Source organism: Protobothrops mucrosquamatus, unplaced genomic scaffold, assembly GCF_001527695.2.
Source record: "Protobothrops mucrosquamatus isolate PMUCROS unplaced genomic scaffold, P.Mucros_1.0 scaffold_146, whole genome shotgun sequence".
NCBI classification, from domain to species: Eukaryota; Metazoa; Chordata; class Lepidosauria; order Squamata; family Viperidae; genus Protobothrops; species Protobothrops mucrosquamatus.
In genome coordinates, this window is record NW_015386222.1 from 194,002 (window position 1) to 217,501 (window position 23,500).

Here is a 23,500-nt window from a genome sequence, read left to right on the forward strand (position 1 = left end):
AGCGGGACTGGCCTAGGGGATTTTATAGGGGTTTTAATTACTTTTAAATTTGACATTCTTAAATATTTCATTTTAATCAAATTTTAAATTAGGTGTAATATGTTAGCTTTTTATCATTTGTCAGCCGCCCTGAGTCCGAAAGGAGAAGGGCGGGATATAAATACAATTAATAAAATAAATAAATAAATAAATAAATAAACTTTAAATTTATGACTTAAAAATTGATAGCTCAGAAATATTTTTCATACAAGAAACACAATTGCCTACATATTTAAATTACATGTATAACAGTTTCAGCATTAGTAGATTCTTCATGACTATTCCCCCCCCCAATTCTCACTATTTCAATACAATATCAAATTCTTAAAAAAGAAAAGTCCTTTTTTGCTTGTCTAGTTAAAATCAGCCCAAGGAGGACAGTAGCTATGGGCAGCATTCTACTTACATTATCTTGTTTTTAAATACAGTAAGCTACAAACAAAACAGTTCCACACATTTTCTTATTTTGATATCTAAAATCCTTTCCATTTTCACCTCTGAAAGCCTTAACGAAATATGCATCAGCCTGACAATTAAATACAAATTATACTGAAGCTGTAGAAGTAGATCAGCATATTTGCACTCAACTTTAAATATAATCTTAATCAAAATATTGCATTAAGTATGTAGATATCAGGCTAGCTATTATCTTGTATCTGGCTTGAGGAAGACACGTTTTGATGTTTTTCTTTATAAGGACATTCTTCCCTCAATAGTATGCATCTTGTATATTCATAATTATTTCACAACTGAAAGTTTCTACTTTAAAAATATAGAGAATAACAAAAATTACAAATCAGTAATAGTCTTGAGTAAATGGCATATGAGAGCCAGTTCTGTAATGTGATTAAGGCACCAGGCTATAAACCTGAAGACTGTGAATCCTAGTATCACAAAAACAGCTGGGTGACCTTGGACCAGCCACACTCTCTCATCCCTAGGAAGCAGGCAATTCAAAACGATTAAAAAAAAACTTTTCTAAAAAACCCTGAAAGGACTAGGTCAGGCAGTCACCAGGAGTCAGCACACAGGTACACACACAAATTTGGTACATGAACTGAATTTCTTATTAAACATTCACACTGTAATGCTGTATGTAATAATTCATAAATATTTCTACAAGAAACAGACTGTCAAAAAAAAATTATCCCACACACATGGACATATTTTATGCCTATAATAATATGCCTCAGCAGCATTTAGACAGAAGAAGCATAAGGGACAAATTGCAGCAACACTACATTGGTATGGTTTGGAAGGGACAGAAGACACATCCTCTGTTTGCAAAAACATAAGCAAAATATAAATTGTGAAAGCAAATACATTTGCTGCATCAAAGCTAGAATCTGTTGCATTTGAAAGTGTGATCCAAATGTGTATAAATATCTGAAAAAGCTACCTAAAACAATTACACACTTTCCATACATGTGTCCATTTGGTTATATATTAGTCTCCCACCCTCCTCCTCTTAATCCTAAAGTTCCTTATATACTTCCAACATTTGCTATAGATTTTCTCCCAAATTTCTAGAACTATTCTGGAAGACACTGGGATGAATGAGAACCCATTATAGTACAGATGTTATTCCACTAGAAGATGCACATAATTGGATTTAGTGCTATGAGCTTCTTACAACATCACACAATTTGTCAAAGCTAATTTTAACAAGAAATTCATTTTTAATTTGTACATTTGCAAACAGTAAATTAAATACAGTAATAGAATCCAGCATAAACACATTAAAAATAAATAAAATATTCATTGCTGTGAATCAGATTATTACCAGCTCATATGGCTATTCTTTTTTTTTAAAAAAACATATTTATTTCACTGTTTATGGTATTTTTGTGAAATAAACGGAGTGAAATTCAGTCAGATTTTTTCATTGATATTTTAATTAGTGAAAGCAAGGAGAGAGTGAGTTTTTCTTTTCTATAGCTCCTCATATATACACAGTGTCATCTCTGTGTAATTCTCTCAATATCCCAATACATTTTGAGAATACAAAGGAAAGTGAGGAAGGTGATGGAAACCAGGAAAAAAACCAGCTAACACAATATTAACTTTTATTACAAATGCAATTTGCATGCTGTCTGATAATCACATGCATGATCTCTATCAACAATTCAAAATTGTGATGGCGTACAGCAGGTACATGAGATTAATTATAGAAAGACTTCCTGTTTTGCAATTAAGGACAATCTCATTCATACAGGTTGAAACTAGGTAATTATTGTATCATCCTGTTACACACACAGTATTGCATGTATTTAAAAGTTTTCTATTATGCTTTTACTAGGTTTGAGATATTAGCAGCACAACTGACCTGAATAACCCTGCAGAATTAGGCTAAGGCCCATTTTAGTCTACCATTCTGCTTCTCACAGCCTCCAACCAGAAGTCTTTAGGATGCTCACAATTATGACATGGAGTTCTTCATATTCTTTTTCCAATCACATCCAGCTGTTATTTGGTGGCATGGTGCCCTCATGGAGATAACATTATAAATAGCTTTTGAATGTCCCCATAAATTTATTTACTCCTTTCAAAGCCATCCGAATCAGTGGCCATCACATAGTAATGAATTCCTCAGATTAATGTGGAACAGGTTATATATGATCAATTCCTTGCAAAACAAGTTTTGCCTGATACAATAAAATAGATGTAGGAATAGGTGTTGCTAGTACAGTAATTATTCTACAAAATAACAATATCATAAATTGTCACCAATAATGTATTTACAAGGTCCCCAAGTAGCACAGTATTTACCAACAGATCTAAAATACCTGTACCTGCTACAGCAACTGCTCTCAGATATACGAAATTATTAGGAATTCTGAACAGAAGAGGGCAACCTATAAATATAAGAGACAACTTATTCTAATACTTAATGAAACTCTTGATATTGTTGCTATTAAAATATTTTCTATGAACAATATTTATTTATGCTTGTTACTTTGCAAAGACCATCTATTTGAACAACAAGCTGAATTATTCCTCATGATATGCCATCGGACTCAAAATTCCTTAAGGAACTACTGTTCCAGTGGATTCAAACAAAAACAAAAAAAAAAAGCAACTCAGTGCAGTTCCATTTATACTTTAAGTTTTAATTTGTAGGCTTGGCCAGAAACACCACCCCCTCTAATGACAACCATCAATCACCAAGAGAAAATGGCGAGTAAAAAGTCACAGTACTTTTGTATACAGTGTTTCACTTAGGATGCTCTTGATTCCATGAGACAGACCATTAGTACAGAAAAGACCGTTATTAAGATTGGTGACAGACACCCCAATTTTCCCCACCAGGACCCTCGGATCATGAACTTTCTGAGTACCCGAGTAGAATTTCATTTTACAAAAATCACTTTGTCCACCGTTCGGCCATAAAAGCGTCCCCTTTGGCTAACACAAAAAAAAAAAGCGTCCCCTTTGGCTAACAAAAAAAAAAAAAGAGGGTGACGGCGAAAAAGGGGATTCTCAAGGGACAGAAACGGGACGGACACCCCCCCACCCCCCCAAAGACCAACGGAGGAGCAGAGGACCCGTAGGGCGAACGCGTCGCAACGCATCATGGGCACTGCGCGCCTCTTGCCTGTGGGGTGTGTTTGTGTTTATGGGGCGGTTAGGTGCGCGCGCGCCCGCCCGCACCAAAAGCGCGAAGGGGTGTCCGCTCCTTCCCTGCCCCCTCCCACAGCCGAAATTCCTCCGGCCCAGGCCGACCACAACCGGTTTCAGCCGGTTCCGGGCGGGCCGTTTGTTTCCGTGCGCGCGTGCCGCACGCTGCCCGCTGACGTCAGGCGTGTGTGGCGCGCGGGCGGGCGCCGGGCGGAGGGGTGCGGCGGCAGCGGCAGCGGCGGCGGCGGGAGCAGCAGCAGTAAGAAGCGGCTGCGGGTGTTCTCGCTACGTACGTGTAGTGCTGCGGCTTCTCGGGCTGCGCTTGGAGCGCGCTGGCGGGCGCCACCGGCCCGGTCGCAGGAGGCCCGGTCCCTACCGGGCCCTTCGACATGCTCCTGCCCTCCGCTCCCTCCTCCGCCGCCCGCTACCACCGAGGAGGAGAGCTTTATTATTCACTCTGCGCGGTCCGCACGGAGACCGCAATGCGCAGGCGCTGCCGCCGCCATTACCGCCCCGGGTTACCCAAAGCATGCTGGGGCTTGTAGTCCCGGTGATGGCGGGAAATCCCCCTTTTCTTCTACTAGGCTTCCGGCCCTTGAAACTACAAGTACAGAGGGGCTCTGCGCTTGCTGTCCCGGATATTGTAATAGCGCAGGGATTTATAGGAGTAGTAGTTAGAAGCAATCCGTCCATGGATTGCCCTCGAGAAAACGTAAGCAGGGTTGCTGTTTCGCCAGCTATGGATCGTTTAATTACATCTCTCCCCCCCCCAATTATTTCTATTTCGCGATGTTAACATTATTAATTTGGAAGTAAATGTCGCTAGATGCTGTAAGGTTTCCTACTGAGTGTGAATTAAGAGTGCAATGTACCGTAGGTGGTTATGCTAAACGATGATGGATAGGCTGTCATACTAAAATAATTGCAAATTAAGGACAAGTCCAATTTATTAAAAAGAAAAAAAACAGGCTAGGTGTGATCTTTTCTTTGGATAATAGATTGGTATTCCAACACAGAGAGACAGCGCCCTCAAAATTATCTCACAAGTCTACAAATTATGTGGTACTATAAAAACAATAGAGGGATTGTTGATCCTAAAGCAAAAGTTTAATTTGATAAATTTGAGTTGTTAAAATTGATATATCTAATACTGGATTCTGATATATCAAGTATTTTGCCATAATAAAAGTAAGTATCACAAGACTTGCTGATAATAATATAAGTTAGCCATACCTTGACAAATTTCTGCCACAACAATACTTCATCTTTGTTGTAACATGTCATGACAGTATTTGATTACTCATATGATTATTCACAGAAAAATCTGTATGGTTGCAGAGTCAACAATGACTTGATGGCATTTAATCATATGGTTATACTTTACATATAAAATACTTTACAATTCTTACTTTGTCCCTATAGTTAAGGCATGAGTCAAAACATTTACCCTTTTCCAATAAGCATGTAATACCATGTTATCTGTATACTGCCAAGTTCCATCTGTGTTCTTTGAAAGTAAGTCCTAGTATACGTATTGAGTTTAAATTATGCATTTATTTGAGATCTCAGACTGTGATGTTTTATTTCATGGACATTAATGTATTTTCCCCTTAAATAGATATTTTGTTTGGTTGTTTCTAAAGCAAACATTTTTAGGATTGAACCATTTTCTAACATCTAAGCAAGACTTTTGATATTATTTCTTAGTTCTTTAGCATCTTTAATAATTTAAATATACTGTATTCTTTAAGTTAACTATCACAGTCAAGCTTTCTTCAGTGTAGTTCTCCAGATCATTAGGTTAAGGAAAGCTGATAATCATACTTAATCTCATCCTATTTAATCTTTATTGGAGCCTAGGAATTAATTGTTCACATATAATGCTAAACCATAGTATTTGTTTGGAGCCAGCCACTATTGTTTGTAAACTACTTTTGGCCATTATGTGTGAATCAGAGTATTATTATTAGCAAGTTATATATACTGTAAAACAATTGTAGTTTGTTTGATAAGTAAACCTAGGCAATAGTGCTGTTATTTGACTATTATCTAGGATCATGGAAACACTGTAGATATTTATTTACTGAATTTCTATTGTATACTGATGAATTGTACATTTACTGTGATTTATAATGTAATTAGAACAATACATAGTAAGAAACCAATAATCATTCATAAATCCAAATGAGAAAAAAAGTCAGTAAGAAACATTGTCATACAGTATTTAAAAAGATAAAACAATGTTGGATACTATCAACATAGGTAACTTAAGTACCAAAGGACCCTTTTATTCCATTTTTATTGCTTTACTGATAATGTTTTTGTCAGTTTTGTAACGTAAGAAATGTTGCCCGTGAACCTCCAGTTATCTCACCTTCCACGGTGGAGATAAATAATTTTTGCTGTTGAAATGAGCATGTTGGCTGCAATGGGTTCTGCCTAGAGAAATCAATTTTGAATGCACCTATGAGCCAAACTGTAGAAGATTTCCAATGAACCGTATTTGGAAATCTATTGGCAACCAATGCAGCATCTATATTATTGATGTGATATGTTTGAAGCAGTTCTGACTGCCAAGTACATAGCTAACTGGATTTTGCAGTAATTTCAGTTTTCAGAGATAGTCCCAGGCAGAGGATATTGCAGTATCTATCCTCTGATGATGAGAGCATGAGTACCATTTCCAGGTTCTTTCATCATAAATATGAACACAATTGGCACACCAGTCAAATCTAGTCGAACAATAATTCCTGATATAGATAGAACATAACAACTACCATCACAACAACTAGTAAACTCTCCTGTTAGCTTCTTATTTACTATATTTGTGGAACAACCAAAGTACAAATTCACAACAGCTACCAAGGTATTTCGTGAAACAGCAGAAGGGCATGCATAATTATTTGGAGCCATATGGGACATCACAAACTGATTAGTACTCTTCTCCATGATGATTATCTCATTATTTAAAAAAATCAAATTACTTTCTATTGTACTCAAAGATCAGTGGTGGAGGATGAATGAAGCAGGCATGTAACATTCTTTTGTTGAGTGTTGTTGGGATCTATGAGCATAGGATTATGGTTTGGCTGGATAGAACATTGTTTTATCCGAATAAGAATTTTAACATTGTTACAAATTAAATTGGTTATAGTGGAAACCCCCATCTCTTTCTTACAAACATTGCCCAGATGTTCCACTATTTAATTCACCTGTTGCTAAATAGTCACATTTAACCAAAAAACACTGCAGAAATGGCAAGGGTTTAAAATTTTAATTAGATGGGATAAAGAACTCCTATTCATTATATATCTTACAATACACTGATTGATCAAACAGATTTATCATGGCAAAATGAAATATTAAAATGGTCCTATAAATAAAGAATAGATAATTCATGAGAGCATCTGGAAGGTTATAGGTTGCCTGTGCTGGTTCTATAATAATGTATGTTGCTTAAAATTAATTGTATTTATCTACATTTAAAAATGTAATTATGGTTGGTATTGTTTTATACCATATTTAGTACTTTGTAAACTGACAGTATATTGGCAGTATATTTATATTCTGTATGTGAATGGAAATAAGATTATTATATCCATTTTTTTCTAACTTCAAATCTGATTGTACAACAGTATCTATTGTTGTTTTTTAAAAAATCTGGCTGATTGTGCATTACAAATATGTTTTGTGGAGAAGCATTCTCAGTTTAGTAATAATGCCAAAACAAATAAAATTGTGAATTCATTGACAAGCATACTAGTAGTTTCTTTTCTGCTTTGTTAACCTAATTTAAAAATAACATAATTATTAATTTGTACCCAGGTTCTGTACGTGGTTAGAAATTAGCCATAGGATCCATAAATGCTACATAATTACATTTTTAAAAATATAGTTTTGAGTTCTAATAGACAGTTACATGCATGTATTTATATATGACAGGTCCAAAATCATCCAGACAGCTTTCATGGTTAAGGTGGAACTAGAATCCATAGTCTCCCGGTTTCTAGCTGGTGCCTTACCCGCTAGACCAAACTTGTCAAATTGAACTTGGTATGCATTTTATATCTAAAATACACTATCAATGTTGTACTTTACGTGCAACAGCCAACTGTCATTCTAGAATCTAGATTCTTTGTAATCAAACTGACATCAGTTTTTTTGTCATTTTACATTTTGTAAATATGCAGCATGCCATTATACATGGTTATTTGATCATGAAAACTAGATAATAGTCTGTTCGTTTTGCTAATAAAATATTTATATCATATAAACCAGTTCTATGTTTCATGTTATTTCTTTAAAAATGAATTAAGAAACTTTGGTATATGTTGTTATGTTAAAAAGTATTAGGCAAATGAAATGAAAAATTGTGGTTTGTGTACTGTTGATAACTGAACTTTATAAATGTTCCTTATTTATAGGTAAACATAAAGAAACTTTGAAAAATGAAATTTGATATGATGGCAAATGAACGTCAGGTATAGTCAACTACGTCCTCCTACCTCTGCTACCATTTCACATTCCCTTCGTATTTGCCAGGCTGTGTTTTCTCTAATTTGCCCTCCCCATTGAGTCCAGGACACTCAGAACGGGCTGCTTTTCTTTCCCATTGACTTTCCATTGTAGAGCTTTGCAACAAAAAGTAGGATCCAAACCATGTTTTCTATTGTCCAATCAGAATCACCAGCTTCACTGCAGTTGTAATTGGTTTGCTCCAGCCCACGATAGCCAATCAGCGTGCAACTTTAACAACCAATCGGGTTTCGAGCTTTCATCCAATCGCGTGCGGGATGCGGGGAAACTGTCTTTGTATCAGTTAACGTCATGGCGCCGGCGAAAGTAGATGCCAATAGCTCCGCGCGTTGCGTGTATGTATTGTGATGTCATGACGTTTAAGGTTCCCTCCCTCTATAAAGGCAGCGTCCCAGCAGAGGGAGGAGACAGTTAAGGTTTCCTCGGAGGGTGTGCAGTGCGTACTATTTGTGTACTTACAGCGGAAGTGTTTTTTAAAAAGGATTTGTTCCTAAAAGAGGTGAGTTTCGGCTGGGAGCGAGAGGGGACAATGAGACTGGGGAAAAGAAAGGGTTCCCGTGCTTTGGGGAGCAAATTTTGTGACAAATGGGTGGAGGAAGACGTGGAAGGCCGCTTTGTTCTGTGTCCGCTGCTAAGGGAGGGCCGGAGACTTAATGTCGGCGGTGGTTATCGGTGCTGGGAACGAAGTCGGGCTCCCTCTCCAGCATCGCGCGTGGGCAAGCAGGAGAGAGCGGTTCCGGGCGTTGCGCCGCGCGGGCTGAACCTCCTTGGCCCTGTGCCCGCACGGAGGACGACTCCCGACATCTGCCGCTGCCGTTCCCCCTCCCGCCAAAGCGCTTCCGCCTCGGGCAAGATGAGCACGAATCACGAATAGATGGGTGGACGCTGAAGTGCCGGAAAGCCTGCTTAGTCCGGATCGACGTTCGGGAATCTTGAGAAAGCTGCCGCGTCGTCCATCGCATTTATTTTCTCTTTCAGAAGAGTAAAGGAAAATGGCCCGTACCAAGCAGACTGCCCGTAAATCCACTGGTGGCAAAGCTCCACGTAAACAGCTGGCTACTAAAGCTGCGAGGAAAAGCGCCCCCTCTACTGGTGGAGTCAAGAAACCTCATCGCTACAGGTAATAAGGCGACAATCCTGGAATGTGTATTTTAGGACAACGGCCAAGCTAATCTCTGGAAATAAAAGGATTAGAAGGGAGTGGTGTATGTTGTAACAAAGTTAGCTTCTGTTACTGTGATTTTTGTGTTAAGCCTTTAACTATAAATGTCTTGAGAGCTGTTGTCGGTGCCCAGTCTGTAGTGTATTTTTGTGTTTTTTTTACTTCGTTGAAACTGTTTTGAAAGACGTCTACTTAGAAACTTCCTGGAATTGTTATATTCTATGAACAGATTGCCTTACTTTTTTCTTTCATCTTCAGACCTGGTACTGTGGCACTGCGTGAGATTCGCCGTTACCAAAAGTCAACAGAACTTTTGATTCGCAAACTTCCATTTCAGAGACTCGTAAGGGAGATTGCCCAAGATTTCAAGACAGACTTAAGGTTCCAGAGCGCAGCCATTGGTGCACTGCAGGTATAAACCTATTCGAGTACTGCTGTTCTATTATGTGGGGAAAGGAATAATGTGTCCCTATAGGTTAATGTCTAACCAATATCTTTTTTATCTTTCATATAGGAGGCTAGTGAAGCCTATCTGGTGGGTCTGTTTGAAGACACAAATCTCTGTGCCATCCATGCCAAGAGAGTTACCATTATGCCCAAAGACATCCAGTTGGCTCGTAGGATACGGGGAGAGAGGGCTTAAAAAGGAAGCAGTTTTTATGGTGTTTTGTAGTAAATTCTGTAAAATACTTTGGTTTCAATTTGTGACTTTTTTTGTATGAAATTGTTTATAATATGTTACATTTGTACTTAAGTCATTCCATCTTTCACTCAGGATGAATGCTAACAGTGACTGTTCACATAAAACTCAGTGATGTGAGCCCTGTTGCTCAATAGTGACAAGTTGCTAATATGCAGAAGGGATGGGTGATCTTTCTTGCTTTTCATGCATGTTTCTGTATGTTAATGACTTGTTGGGTAGCTAAAATTGTAAGGTACTAGAATTGATATAAATGTGTACAGGGTCCTTTTGCAATAAAACTGGTTATAACTTGATTCAAGTGTTTAACAAATTGGGGCTGTTAAGTCTGACCATACATCACTGTGACAGAATGTGGACTTTCTGAGGGATAAAATACAAGTCTTAACCACAGTGTAACTTACAGTTTCCTAAAAACGTAAACCTGGCAGCTATAGAATACACTATGTGCATTTATAATAGCTATTTTATATATTGTAGTGTCAACATTTTTAAATTAAATGTTTTACATTCACATGAGTCCTGTCATTGTTGTGGGAAACGTAGCATTTCTACTTGGGTTTATGCTTAAATCAAGTTGAAGCATGTTTATGCTTTGTATTTATCCCCAATCGCAGTAATAGTTTCCAGCAATTATGTAACAAGTCAGTGAATAATCTTTCTGATTTTGTCTGTTTATGTTTTCAGAATAATATAGAAACTAGGAAATGCTACTCAAGTTCTTAGCTTACAAAATTATTTCAGCCTTGTTTCTAGACTAATTAGGTGACTCATGGAAATGAAACTAGGAGTCCAGCTTTCTGTGCTGCCTCTTAAAACAATAAGCTGTTCCAGGTATTTCAACCCATTGTTTGAGAATATAAGTTTACAGATTGTTTTAAGATTCTGCCCTACTTGTTGGGTGATCCATAATGGGTATTTTAAATTTAATGAAAATTGCAAAGTTGCCTGCTGAGAAACTGCTCAGTTATTTGACTTGTTCCATCAAACTGGTCTTGTTTTCGGCGAAGATACGCTACCTTATGCAAACAATCTATTGCTTCAGCTTGATTTTATTCCATTTTGAAAATTGACAATGTAAACATTTGAAAAAAGCATTTCCATTTATCTAGAACAATTACATCTGGACAGAATTTTAATCTGTGCCAAGCGACTCCATAATCCAAGAGTTGACCCATCAAGATATCACTGATTGATATTAAACTTTAGCAGGCCATTGAGGCTCCAAAAGTAGATAGAAGCCCAGCGGCAGAGCATCACATCTGTCAGACAAACCACTCTGTATGTTTAAATCCAGCAGCTAAAGAAACAAACACAGTTTGTCATGTCCGGAATTATTTTTTGGATACATCACAGATAGCTTATTGCTATATTCATAAATACTTTAATAATGCTAGATGTGTAGTTGCTAGCACTGCGTGGTGGCGCAGTGGTTAGAATGCAGTACTGCAGCTACTTCTGGCTGCCAGCAGTTTGGCAGTTTGAGTCTCAAGGGCTCAAGGTTGACTCAGCCTTCCATCCTTCCTAGGTCAGTAAAATGAGGAGCCAGATTGTTGGGGGCAATGGGCTGACTCTGTAAACCGCTTAGGGCTTTAAAGCACTGTGAAGTGGTATATAAGTCATGCTAAGTGCTATTGTTTAAGAACCTTATCTATCTAAAGGACATTTTGGATTTTAGTTCTAGGGATGTTTAGTCCAAAAGTGAATGAAACAAATTGATACAAGTTTCAAAATCTTCAGACATCAAATATTATAGGGCTGTATTATGTTACTATGCTGCCTTGGTCTACTTTTTTATTTCTTAAGCCATTACCCCTTTATTGAGGAAACTGAAATGTAAGAATGGATTAGTTAGAAAGCCTAACCAAAGTGATATCAAAGAACTATGAGCTTTATACTGTATATATTTGGGCCATAACTGGGTCGACTTAGCAGAATTTCATTAATACAACAGGACTGCCCATCCCAACCCACATATTCTGGAGAATGCCTAATGCAGAAGAGATATAAGAAAATGCAGCTGAAGTATAGAGTAATACAGAAACCTTAATAGAATACAATAGTCTTTACTACAACGTGTATTCCAAAACGTATTCCTTACCAATCCGTTTGATGATTTCCTCACTTTCCTCTTCAGAATTTGATTCAAAAACTAGGCAATCAAAAGTGCTATCTTCTGGAGAGTCGGGTGAAGCTCTATAAAGTAAAGATGGTAACTTTAGATAAGCAGTACATTTAAGATAGCATATGATTCATCGCCCATACATATAGCATTCCTCTAATGGTCTAACTCAGTGGTTCTCAACCTATGGGTCGCGACCCCATTTGGGGTCGTTCGACCATTTCACGGGGGTTGCCAAGCAAGGCTGTCCGCCATTTTTTTCCCCTTTTCCGGCGGGTCCCTTGCCTCCCTTGAGCTGGGCCAGCTGGTGGTTGGCCTGCTCCGTCTCTGCCGCTTGCCAGCTATGCCTCGGCAGGCGCAGGGGGCGGAACCACGCATGTGTGGCGTTCCCGGGCAGGGAAAGTCCCCGACTTACAACCGGTTGGGTAGTCCTCGACTTACGACCGGTTTAGTCCTCGACTTACGACCAGTTGGGGGTCGCGGCATTAAAAAGGTTGAGAACCACTGGTCTAACTGACAAACCAGGCTATCAATAAAATGGATTACTTGGTTCTTTCATGCAGGTAACCTAATTCATCTTGGATATAAGCTAGTTTATCAACAATCCAATGTATTCAAGATAACATTCTATGTGGAAGGGAATATTTAATCACACAAACTTTGGTAGAACATGCTAATCAGCATGATTCACAAAGTCTAATAAGGTATTCCTTAAGATTCCTATATTGTTAGTAAAGGACACACTGAAGCATTTGAATGCAATTGACGGATACTGCCTACACTAAAAATTACTACCACCGCCACCACTACTACATGATTACTGGGACTGGTAAATATGATCCTGAAATGTCACCATGTGTATAGATGGTTTTTCAAAATGAAACTTACAAGCTACAAAAAGCAAAGAAATTATTGCTATCCAGACGGCGTCCCACGCAGGAAATGTCTGTATAAGAATAACGGAAAAGAACCTGAAAATGGCAACAATTCTCAGTTAAGGCATTGGTCAAAAGTTCATTTTTTGGAATTATTTTTATTGAATATTAATCAAAACAAAATAAAGATTAGATCTAACATTAAAAATAACAACCCTTAGAAACACTTCCAGTGTCTATTTTAAGTGTGCATTGCCCAGATTATAAAAAGTAAATGCAATAAATTATTGAGAGGGCATGATCAAGCACAGTCAGCAAACAAACATTCTAACCTTTGAAGTTGTTTTGTGTTGAATAATTACTTCAGTTTCTTTGACATCAAATAAGATTTCCTGATGAAATAATATTACAACTGTTAATAATGGTAGTAAGTGACAAAGTTCCCTAACAGAAACGTAAAATTGGACCTGCTGTGTTTCCAATTTTCTTTTCCTGTTTTTTCCTTCCACCCAGACAACATCATAGCAACATAGCTTCAACTGAATCACTTTACAGATCAGTGAATTTACCATTTAAAGAGCTAATGCAATCATTTCTGCAGGTATCTGGAAAAAAAATTAAAACCAATCCTTTCAACGTTTCATTAATGCAACAGTATGACTTTAAACAGTTCTATCTACTGGTATATGCAATGTATAGTAGTTTCAGTTATTACATATTCAACCATGGCAACCTTAGTCAAAGAAAGTGATGAAGTTTGGCCTATTGCAGGGGTAGGCAACCTTGGCTCTTTTATGACTCGTGGACTTCAACTCCCAGAATTCCTGAGCCAGCCATGCTGAGGGGAAAGGGAGAGGTTTCCAAGCTGAGCCAAGCTGGCTCAGGAATTCTGGGAGTTGAAGTCCACGAGTCATAAAAGAGCCAAGGTTGCCTACCCCTGGCCTATTGGCTTCACTTTACCTTTCGACCTGATATAGAGCAAAATGTTCCCATTAGGCCTTTAAAAACCATTCTGATGCACCCGAGAGAGCTATTATTTATTAATATTTCAGCTAAACAAGAGCAACACGTAGACTGGAAAAATGTCTTTTTTATGCCTGCTCAGTGGTGTTAATAGGCACCTAATCACATTTCTGCCATATCTCTAAGATGGCAGAGCAAAAATTGAATGTTTGTGTTGATTTGTTATCTAGATCATTACAAAAACGCACAGGCAAGTGAGCAACTTGCATTGCCATAGCTATAATATTTGGGTGAGACAAGTTGAACAAGCCAGTCCAGCTTAACACTGGCTGCCAAAGCCAGCCATCACTTAAATTACAAGTAAACCAGGAACAGGCAATTTAGCATCTTTAGATGTTTTGGGTACATTTCCACCATGATAAACTCTGGCTGGGATAATGTAAACATATTCTACTTGTTAAGAGTTCTGCAGTTCTTTCTGATAGCAGAAAAATCTTCAAGATTACATATATTTGATGGATTTGGCTGTGTAACATTGCCAGAGTGACCTAGATTTATGTTTCTTAGAACATTTCAAAACCAGGGAAAAAAGGAATACTGAACGAAAACAGGGACACACAGGTAGTCCTCAACTTGCAATGGGTCTCTTAGCAAATATTTCAAATCATGACAGACAACCACCCCCCCAGAAAATACTTACAATCCAGTTCCAAAGTTCTAATGGCAGTCCTCCCCACCCCCGAGTCACATAACTTCATTTTGAGTGCTTGGCAACCAGCCTGTATTTATGGCTGTCTGCAGCATCCCACGGTCACATAACCACAACTTACAACATGTTTGGCCAAAAGTGGTGTTTACTTCTAATTTGGGGCAAGAATATCCCATAGCGAACAATGGGCTCATTTAACAACCCCAACATTTGCTTTATGACTGCAACATCCACTTTAGGACTGAGGAATTCACTTTACAACCACTGTGTTCACTTAACAACTGCTGTGTTCTCTTAATGACCACCACAAAAAAAGGCTGTAAAATTGGGTTTGGTCACATGATGATTCGCTTTAAGACCATCACAACTTACAGCCGTAATGGGCAGGCACCATCACAGTTGTGATTTGAGAGCTAGCTCTATGCAAAACATTCCATGCATGTACTGCCCTAGACCAGCCAGGACTGAGCAGTCTGTGTCCAGTCTCAAACCCAGATGTTTTTTCCAGGCATGAACCTGATAACATACACATTCTGGAAGATGTGTTCAGGGATGACAAGCAGCAGGAAAGGAGAGATACGGTGCTGGGAAGATTATGGAAAAAAGAGGGGCAGCCAGATGACAGTGTCTAATGGTTAAAAAAAAATCAAAGAGAGGGGCAAAGTGCATAGTGAAGAAAGTTAGGTGAAGATGGGGAGAGGGCCAGGTTGGGTATGCTGCACTGGATTCAAATATGGCAGCAGCTGCATGGTTATATAAACGGAGGAAAGAAATTGGAAATATCAGCAGGTGGGAGATTGCACGGCTTTGTAGGAGAAGAGGGGAGAGGGACACCAGGTTTCTCCTATTCATCTCATAAGACCTTTTTCTTCTCCTCCTCACACTTCTGGGAGAAGTATGGCAAACTGAAGTCAGCTCTCCAAAAGTAGAATAGATGATCATGGCTAAGGTCAAACAACTTGTGACTAGACCGGTTCCTGAGAACCTCCTCCTCCTCCTCCAGATAAAGAGAAGATGAGCAATCGCCACATGTGTTCCAGATGGCTGCTCGCTGTGTGAGAGATCACAGGCCAGCAATTTTCTGCAGGTTTGAGCACTGGGAGATGAGGGGATTAGCCATCTTGCTTGCAACCATGACAGAGGCTTTTAAAGTATATGGTCAGCCTCATGGGGTAAACCAAGTAAGAATCACAACCTGATGAGCTAATTCTATTTTATTGTGCAGATGGTCCTCGACTTATGATGTTTTATTCAACGACTGTATGACATTATATCATTGCTGAATGAAAGGACTTTTTTTTTGATCTGCAGCTATAAGAAATTCACTTGCATGAAGATGAGTTGCTAAATGTATTGGGATGAACTCACCATCATGCAACAGAATAGAATCCATAACTGAGCTTCAGTGGGACCAACTTCCCCCTATCGGCTTAAATATTTTCATGCCTTCATGAACTATTTCTCAATGGAAAAAAAAGGTCATTGAGGTGTTCAGTCAGTAAATGTGTTGCAAAATGGGCATTTGTCTATATCTGCCTCAAACAGTGGATTTCTACTAGTTCTAATCTACAAAATTCTGATACCTGCCATGACTTAAATGGCACTTCTCAAAGCATTTCCTATTAAAAACAAAAGTTCAGCCACATTCTGTCTTTAACTCAGAGACCTAAGGATTACAGAATGTGTTGCACAGAAATAGGTTTTTATCTAAAATATAAGCCTTATCACCTGTGCTGTTTTCTCATTTCAAATAACCCTATCACCTAAATTCCTATTGGCTTTATTAATTAAATTATCAAGACTGCCATCACAATGGGCTGTAGTGATCAACATTCAATCTGCTTCTTTATTTAAAAAGCGTAATTTAAAATAATGATTTAAGAGGAAAAGAAAGTAGTTTGATAAACATTCATCTCTTATTCCCAGCATGAATCTTACCTGCTGTGGTAAATGCTTATCTAACACCATGGGTATGCCTACGTCTAGTATCTCTTTGCCTCCATACTGGAAAAGAAACCAAGAGATGAAAAGAAAAAAAAAGTGAGAAAAATGCAGAGTACTACTGAAAACTGAACAAACCCCTTTTTCTCTTTAGAAACATAGTCTCACCTTCCCTACATTGGCCTGGCCTAAGTACCGCAAATTGTACAGGAGTCTATGGAGAAATGAGATTAAACAGTTAGTTCAAGAAATCTGTGTACAGTTTCTTTATTTTCACAATCAAGATGCAGCGTGTGAAAAAGTTCCAAAAGCAAAGAGAAATTCTTTGCCTTCACAGAAGTTAGGACTGAAGAGCTACGCTTGTTTCCCCAGCCTCTCGTTTCAGTACTCCTTGCTGACAGCAGAGGAAGAGTAGTTCTACTACTAAGTAGGCATCATGTCTCATTAATCATGCAATCAAATGGTCTTAGTATCATCAAGACAGAAACCCGAAGCCCTGTTTTTCTAAGAAGGACATATATATGTTAATAGGACTCCTCTTATATTGATTGATCAGTTAAGGTAAAACATATAAATACAGATGATAATAACTATTAAATAATAAGAACAGCAAAAACGATATAGTGGATGACTACTAAAAACTGTTAAAAGATGAGTGGTGTCTGATATTATGGGAGCGGATCTTTGCCCAGCCTGAATCATAGACATATACTCAAATAATGAGAGAAAGAGAGTATTAAGTAATCCAAAATATTGTTTTTATTGCTGAGATATGAACTCAAATCTCTGAAGTCCAGGAAATGATCGGTTGAGATTCTCCACTCTTTTGCTTCAGGGCAGGCACCTACATGGACAGCTCTGTTCTACTACCTAGTTTTCACGGAGTTCGTCCCTATTTCAGGAAGGGAGGTGCGTTCCACTAAATTAATTTTGTATATTGCCACTAAAAATATATTTATTTAGTATTCAACTCGCAATTCCCAGGATTCACAACTGCATCCCCAACACTTCCAGAGAGCTGGGCTATAATCATCACCAGCAAATTTATACTAGGCAGCTGAGTAAAACCTAGATGGCACGCCACACATGTGACTGAGAAATGCAAACCTGCATTATTAGTTTTCTCTATAATAATAGATGAAAATGGTGAATGGAAGAAGTTGATCTATCCCAGTTTGGGATACGTTATATAGGGAATAAGCCATATAAACACACCTGTGCCATTCACATTCCACAATGCAAAACATTTCCCTTCCACTGAATCTTGTACTTCCAGGAGGAAGATCTCCTTTACACCATAAGGGTGCTAAAGCAGCAGCTTGTATGAGAACAGGCTGAAAAAAATTGTTTTAAGCAATAGAATAGAATTTCCTCGGCTGGTTTGACCATTAGCTGGCTATTCTCCAACATTTACTAATGCTTCTATGACTTTCCTGTCACAGTTGATGCAGCTTTATAAGAGAACAATGCATATATTATAATGTCTTCTCTAAATCTAATTCTGTTTCTGCACTCAAAAGAAATTGTGTATGTGGTCTTACAAACGCCACAAGGCATTACTTTGCTCTGCCTACGGCAAATGATAGCACAAAGAAATCTGAATCTGACCATAAGTGGTCCACCTCAATTAAAGACTGTTTTCCACCTTTATTCCAAATCTACTACCTTTATTGTAACAGGTAGCCAAACCATGAGTCATAGCACCCATAGGGAAAACCCACTCGTAAAACAAAAGATTCCCCATAGCACTCTCCTAATGCATCTACAATCTGCTGATGATTCAGTTCAGGCAACCTATAACTCTATTATGTTTTCTGTAGCCACCAGAAATGAGGTTTGTGAGATCTGCTGGACTTCTGTTTCAGGAGGGATATTCAAAAGTATGTGTGTCCCCCACCCTTTGTCTGACATTTGAAAGAGGCTGGCTCCCTTCCAGGATTGCCTCTCAGACTAGAGACTGCAAACTGCAACAGCTGAAGGATCGGTGGGTTAGATTTGGGGGAATGACCTATGCACCCAACCAGTGGTGATAAGGTAGGACTTGTGAAAATCTGCCACACTTTTGTTTTCATAATAATCCTGAGCAGCCACTACCTGCCTCCTTGCAAACTTCGCTCCTCATTCTCTTCTTTAGGTTTGTGCTCATGCTGGAGTTGGAAGCTGGGGATTTTTTCTCTGAGAACTTTTAGATAGGGCAACAATGGCTTGTACATTCCTCCATCGTGCCATTTCCACCGGATTAGGCGAAAGCTTAGTGGCTTGCCTTTCAGCTTCTGCAGTACTGAACCAGCCTGCAATGAACAGATAAATGGATGATCAGCAAGGGCCTCCTAACATCATCCATTAGATTAGTTATTCCCTGTCCTTGTAATAAATCTGGATCCAGGGAAAGCTGATCTAAATGGTCACTCTGATTACTACTAGGATATGTCAGTGAAGCTTAACTTATTGTGTATTTTCCTAGTGATTAGAAATCATAGCACAGTATCTCAGTTATTATCACAGAGCACATAAGAGTTAACATGTCCTTCACTAGCATATTCCTATTATGGTGAATCCCACAGCCAACAAATGTTTAGCTTGGATTTGGCATTTTTATTCACCTATTGAGTCCTTCTCAAGGACCTGGGATAGGCAGATATTGTTATTTAATGATATGAAAGGTACTGTCACAGCATCTATGCTGTTCCAAATAAAGCTGCCTTTTGCAATTGGCCGATGAGTATTATTATATATCCAACATGAAATCACAGCTGCCAGTTCGTTAGTTGGTGTCAACATCCAGACACATTACGTTCTTCCCAATAAGCTAGGATGTTGTACAGTAATGTATTAATATAGATTGTATGTGGATTCAAACCATGTGACCCTTTATAACCTACAGGTGAAAATTTTGTCAACACACAGAGCTTCTATGTGGCATCCAAGATCTTTTGGTATGGCACCTGTGTGCCAATAACCACTGGGATTACTATGGCCAGCTTATGCCATAGTCTTTCAATTTAGATTTTTCAGATATTAATACTTTGTGTTCTTTTCCAATTGGTGCATTTTTAACATGCATCAAGGATTATTAGTTTATGCCACCTTTTTCATGTATAAGTCAAGATGGAAAACATATTAATAGATCTGCCTGCCCCCCCCCCCCAATAACAATAACTCTGTGAGGTGGGTTAGGCTGAGAGAGATTGACTGATTCAAAGTCACCCACTTGGCTTTCATAACTAAGAGAGGCCTAGCACCTTCAACACTACATCAAAACTGGCTCTGTAATATAATATATGGATCACTAACAGATTCTTCAGTAAAATGTTGTGGTGTGGAGTGCTTCAGTTCCTATTACCTTCCAGGAAGCTCATTCACATTTTTCATCCTTTCCCTTTCGCCATCAATTTTCTTTCTCAGGATCTGTCAGCATTCTGGATTCATCCACTGTATATCCTTGATGGTCTGTTTTAGAGTGTCCTTCCCTGATAATAGTTTTTGTTTCTAAAGACTTTTGTTTTTAATACTTCTGCAAATAGCGCAGTCCCACCATTGTCTATTTTTTAAAATGGGAAGATGCTGTTTTGCCTACATATAGTTATACTCAAAGAATTAAAATTGGCTCTTAGTAAAAACAAATTGCAACAAGGTGTGATCATACCTCCTAAGACAAGCTTCTATATGTATTTTATTTTTTTTTTGCTTTACAGAATTGTACATAACCATTTGAGAGTGATAGGTACTTCAGACAAGATTGGATGATTTTTTTAAATCTTCTCTTCCTTTAAAAAGTTCTAGAGATGACACATTCTTTATCCACACTTCATTTTAATTGTTATTTGTTATGTTTTGTAATGCTAAGGACCATTATTCCAAAGTGGCTATGACAGGTGCCCTCTCTCTTTTTTCTCATATTTTTTTTACATACTGTATAAAACAGTCTTGGTCCTTCTGCCTCAGCAGACTGTTCCTGAGATAAGAGTAGAAATGAATCATCTGTTCTGAGGAAGATAAGGTAGACTAAATAGTCATCTGTGCATTGACACTAAGCATCACTATTCCAAGTAAGCCACCCATTCGTCTTCATGATCTCCATGCAACAGACATATAAGTTTGTATCTGAACATTCTATGTTGACTCTCATAGAAGGTCATCTTATGGAGGGATAATATGGAAGGGGAGGGGATGGGAAAGTATGCTAATAGTGGGGTATTGTTTTAACTCTTTAGTCCTTAAATAAACCACTAATATCCAAAATTTACATTCCTGAAATCTTAAATAATAATCTTAAGTAGAAATCTCATAAAAGTGAAAAGAAAAGGATTTTAAAAACCTGGTACGTTTTCTTTCCCAATCTTTCTACATCTCTCCCGCCTTGACTTTTCATCTTGATCTCCAGGTCAAACCCAAGAGTTTTTATTCAGTACAGTTCCTATAGCAACAATGCCCAACCATCTCTTCCATTTCTTTTCAGGTCAAAGTAGCAGACAGTACACCAACTTTCCCTCTTCCATCTCCAGGAATCAGGATATTTTTCCCTCCCATACCTGTCCATTGCATGCATTCCTTAGTGAAGATCCATTTATCTCATCAATGACATCTCCAACTAGTACTACCTCATCCACTTCTGCCTGGCTCTTTGGAAGCACTTCTATTATGAAAATCCGTCCATTTAAATACCTGATATAAAAAAGAAAAAAAAATAGAACTATCCTTCAAGAATTGAATTGTTAAAAACTCAAACAAAAGGAGGGGAAAATAATGAGGTTGGGGACAGCACATTAGGAAAATAATACACTGATTAGTCACAAAAGACACATAAAAGACCTAGAGAGTTCCACCCAGAGGCAATGATGCAGGTGGTCCAGCAACATGCAAAATCTTATCCTTCTTCCAAACCTAGATATTTTAGTAAACTGAAGGATGTTACAAAATGTTGGAAAGAGGGGAAAAGGAAACTAGATCAAAATGCCTGTGCATCAACAACTGTTAGTGGACAGTGGCAGAGAAACCAGATCTTGTAGAGCAGGTTTTTGTTTGAATGGTTTAGACTACACTTTTGTCTGGCCAGCAAAGTTAGTGCTAAGGCATGCAGATCAAAACACCCTGAAGCTGGTTATATACTGTACTGGAAATTACCTTATGATGAAGATCTGATGTCAGGTGGGGTTTTTTAAGGAAAAGGAATGGAAATGGAAAGTTGGTATGATATATGTACTAAATTAATTGAGGAGGGCCCAGTTCAAATGTCTAGTTCCTTGTGACCACTTGCTGATGGAAATGCATTAAGTTGAGATATTGCAAAGAGGTTCAGTTGTGAAGATATAAACCCTATATACCCTATACATCTTCTGGAAATAGTTAAAAATACTGTATCACTAATTTTGAGCAGAGAAGCAAAACTTTGGAAGGAAATGTCTTCCTGCCTATAATGTTTTTGTTTAGCTCACCCACCACTAAGTTCAAAATACCACATAAGAAGTTACATTGGGAAGGGGTCAAAAATTATAATTTGGAGGAGGTAATTTACATACAAGAAACATATTAAGTACTCCTTTCCCATCTTTTTTCTCAAATTCGTTTCCAAATTCGTTTCTTCTTTTATATAATGTCCAAGCTTTACAAAGGGCAAATCTATCTGACAGATAGATTGCAAGAACAAAATGCTGAACAATGTATACTTGATTTTCAAGGAATTCTCATAAACTTGCTTCTTCAACCTCATAACAGCCAAGCTAATATAGTAGTACCTAGCCCAATTATATTCTCCTGAGAAAGTTTTTCAACCTCAGTTTCTATGATTTGTTGAACTTTTACCCAAGTAGTTTTTTTTTCATATCCCTTTTCAGCAATGTCCACTGAAATCTCAGAAGTTGAGCAGAATACATAGAACTAAGTTAACATTGTATGCCAAAACACAACATTTGGATCGGTTTGGCTTAGTGAACTATTATGATTTCTAAACCATAGTTTATTATGTCATTGTTGTATATGAACCCAGATACTGTGATTTATTCAATTAACTACAATTAAAAATCATAGCTTGGTATGATCTATGAATCCAGCAATTGTTTTATTGATTGGATCTTAGTGCTAACTTTCAGGTTTGATTTAAATATTAAACATGGTTGCTAAAACCAAGGGTCAGAAAGCGATAGTGCCAAATATCTTACCTCAGCACCATTCCCAATTCTCGGCAGGGGACAGTTTCATAAGTCTGGCACACCTGGAAAGCACAATTTGTTAGTAGCACATTTAAAGAAATCCTCTGTCATCAAGCTAATCAACCATTGACAAAACGGAACATTTTGCTTCTATAGAGCCTCTACATACATCCACTCGTAGCTTCTATTAGATGGGATGAAGTATGAAGGCTAGCAAGGTAATTTATTCATTTATCTCACCTCAGTGACTCTGGGCCCTTTACGAGCAACATCATAAAATAATACAAAAATGTGACTAAAAAAGCACACTTAAGCTCTGGGTGCCTGGAGAGAAAGATAAATGCCTACTCACTCTGGGTGGTGAGTTTATTCTTCCATAAGGTGACAATAAAGTTTGGGAAATATTTTGTGCAAGATACAATATTTTGTGCAATATTTTGTGCACAGAATATAATTGTGATCTTTAGTAGAAGAAATGCATGAACGTAAGAAATTAGGTTTATTGTACACTTGATTTTGAGAAACAGTACAACAAAATGATAACCTTCCACTTGAAATGTTCTATATAAAGTTGACAGTTGTTGAGCGTGATAACAGTTGTACATAAGTTGTAAATAAGGCATGCCCAAAGATAAATGGAATGCTTAGTAAAAGGTCTAACACTGAGGAAGTGGTAAGTGGAAGTG

The 23,500-nt window shown here is 38.0% G+C and overlaps 2 protein-coding genes across 2 annotated transcripts in view; one reads left to right on the forward strand and one right to left on the reverse strand.

Annotated features, from left to right (window-relative positions):
* Positions 1–8,538: 8,538 nt before the first annotated feature.
* Positions 8,539–10,352, forward strand: LOC107290270 (histone H3.3). The gene is made up of 4 exons (XM_015819140.2): positions 8,539–8,692; positions 9,172–9,313; positions 9,614–9,767; positions 9,870–10,352. The coding sequence occupies exons 2-4, from the start codon at positions 9,186–9,188 to the stop codon at positions 9,996–9,998; spliced, it is 411 nt and encodes a 136-aa protein (XP_015674626.1). The 5' UTR covers positions 8,539–8,692; positions 9,172–9,185; the 3' UTR covers positions 9,999–10,352.
* Positions 10,353–11,110: 758 nt separating this feature from the next.
* The window catches only part of LOC107290281, a 34,772-nt gene continuing 22,382 nt past the window's right edge, over positions 11,111–23,500 (reverse strand). Inside the window, exons 8-16 of the mRNA XM_015819151.1 lie at positions 22,824–22,876; positions 21,198–21,330; positions 18,760–18,956; positions 16,834–16,879; positions 16,663–16,728; positions 13,385–13,444; positions 13,066–13,148; positions 12,157–12,251; positions 11,111–11,355 (exon numbers count right to left, since the gene is read on the reverse strand). Of these exons, the coding sequence (XP_015674637.1) occupies positions 11,321–11,355; positions 12,157–12,251; positions 13,066–13,148; positions 13,385–13,444; positions 16,663–16,728; positions 16,834–16,879; positions 18,760–18,956; positions 21,198–21,330; positions 22,824–22,876 (768 nt within the window). The 3' untranslated portion in view covers positions 11,111–11,320. The remainder of the gene's footprint in view (positions 11,356–12,156; positions 12,252–13,065; positions 13,149–13,384; positions 13,445–16,662; positions 16,729–16,833; positions 16,880–18,759; positions 18,957–21,197; positions 21,331–22,823; positions 22,877–23,500) is intronic.

Coding starts and splice junctions, on each gene's coding strand:
- LOC107290270 (XM_015819140.2), top strand. CDS start 9,186: ATGGCCCGTACCAAGCAGACTGCCCGTAAATCCACTGGTGGCAAAGCT. Junction 9,314..9,613: donor AAGAAACCTCATCGCTACAG/GTAATAAGGCGA, acceptor TTTCATCTTCAG/ACCTGGTACTGTGGCACTGC. Junction 9,768..9,869: donor CAGCCATTGGTGCACTGCAG/GTATAAACCTAT, acceptor TCTTTCATATAG/GAGGCTAGTGAAGCCTATCT.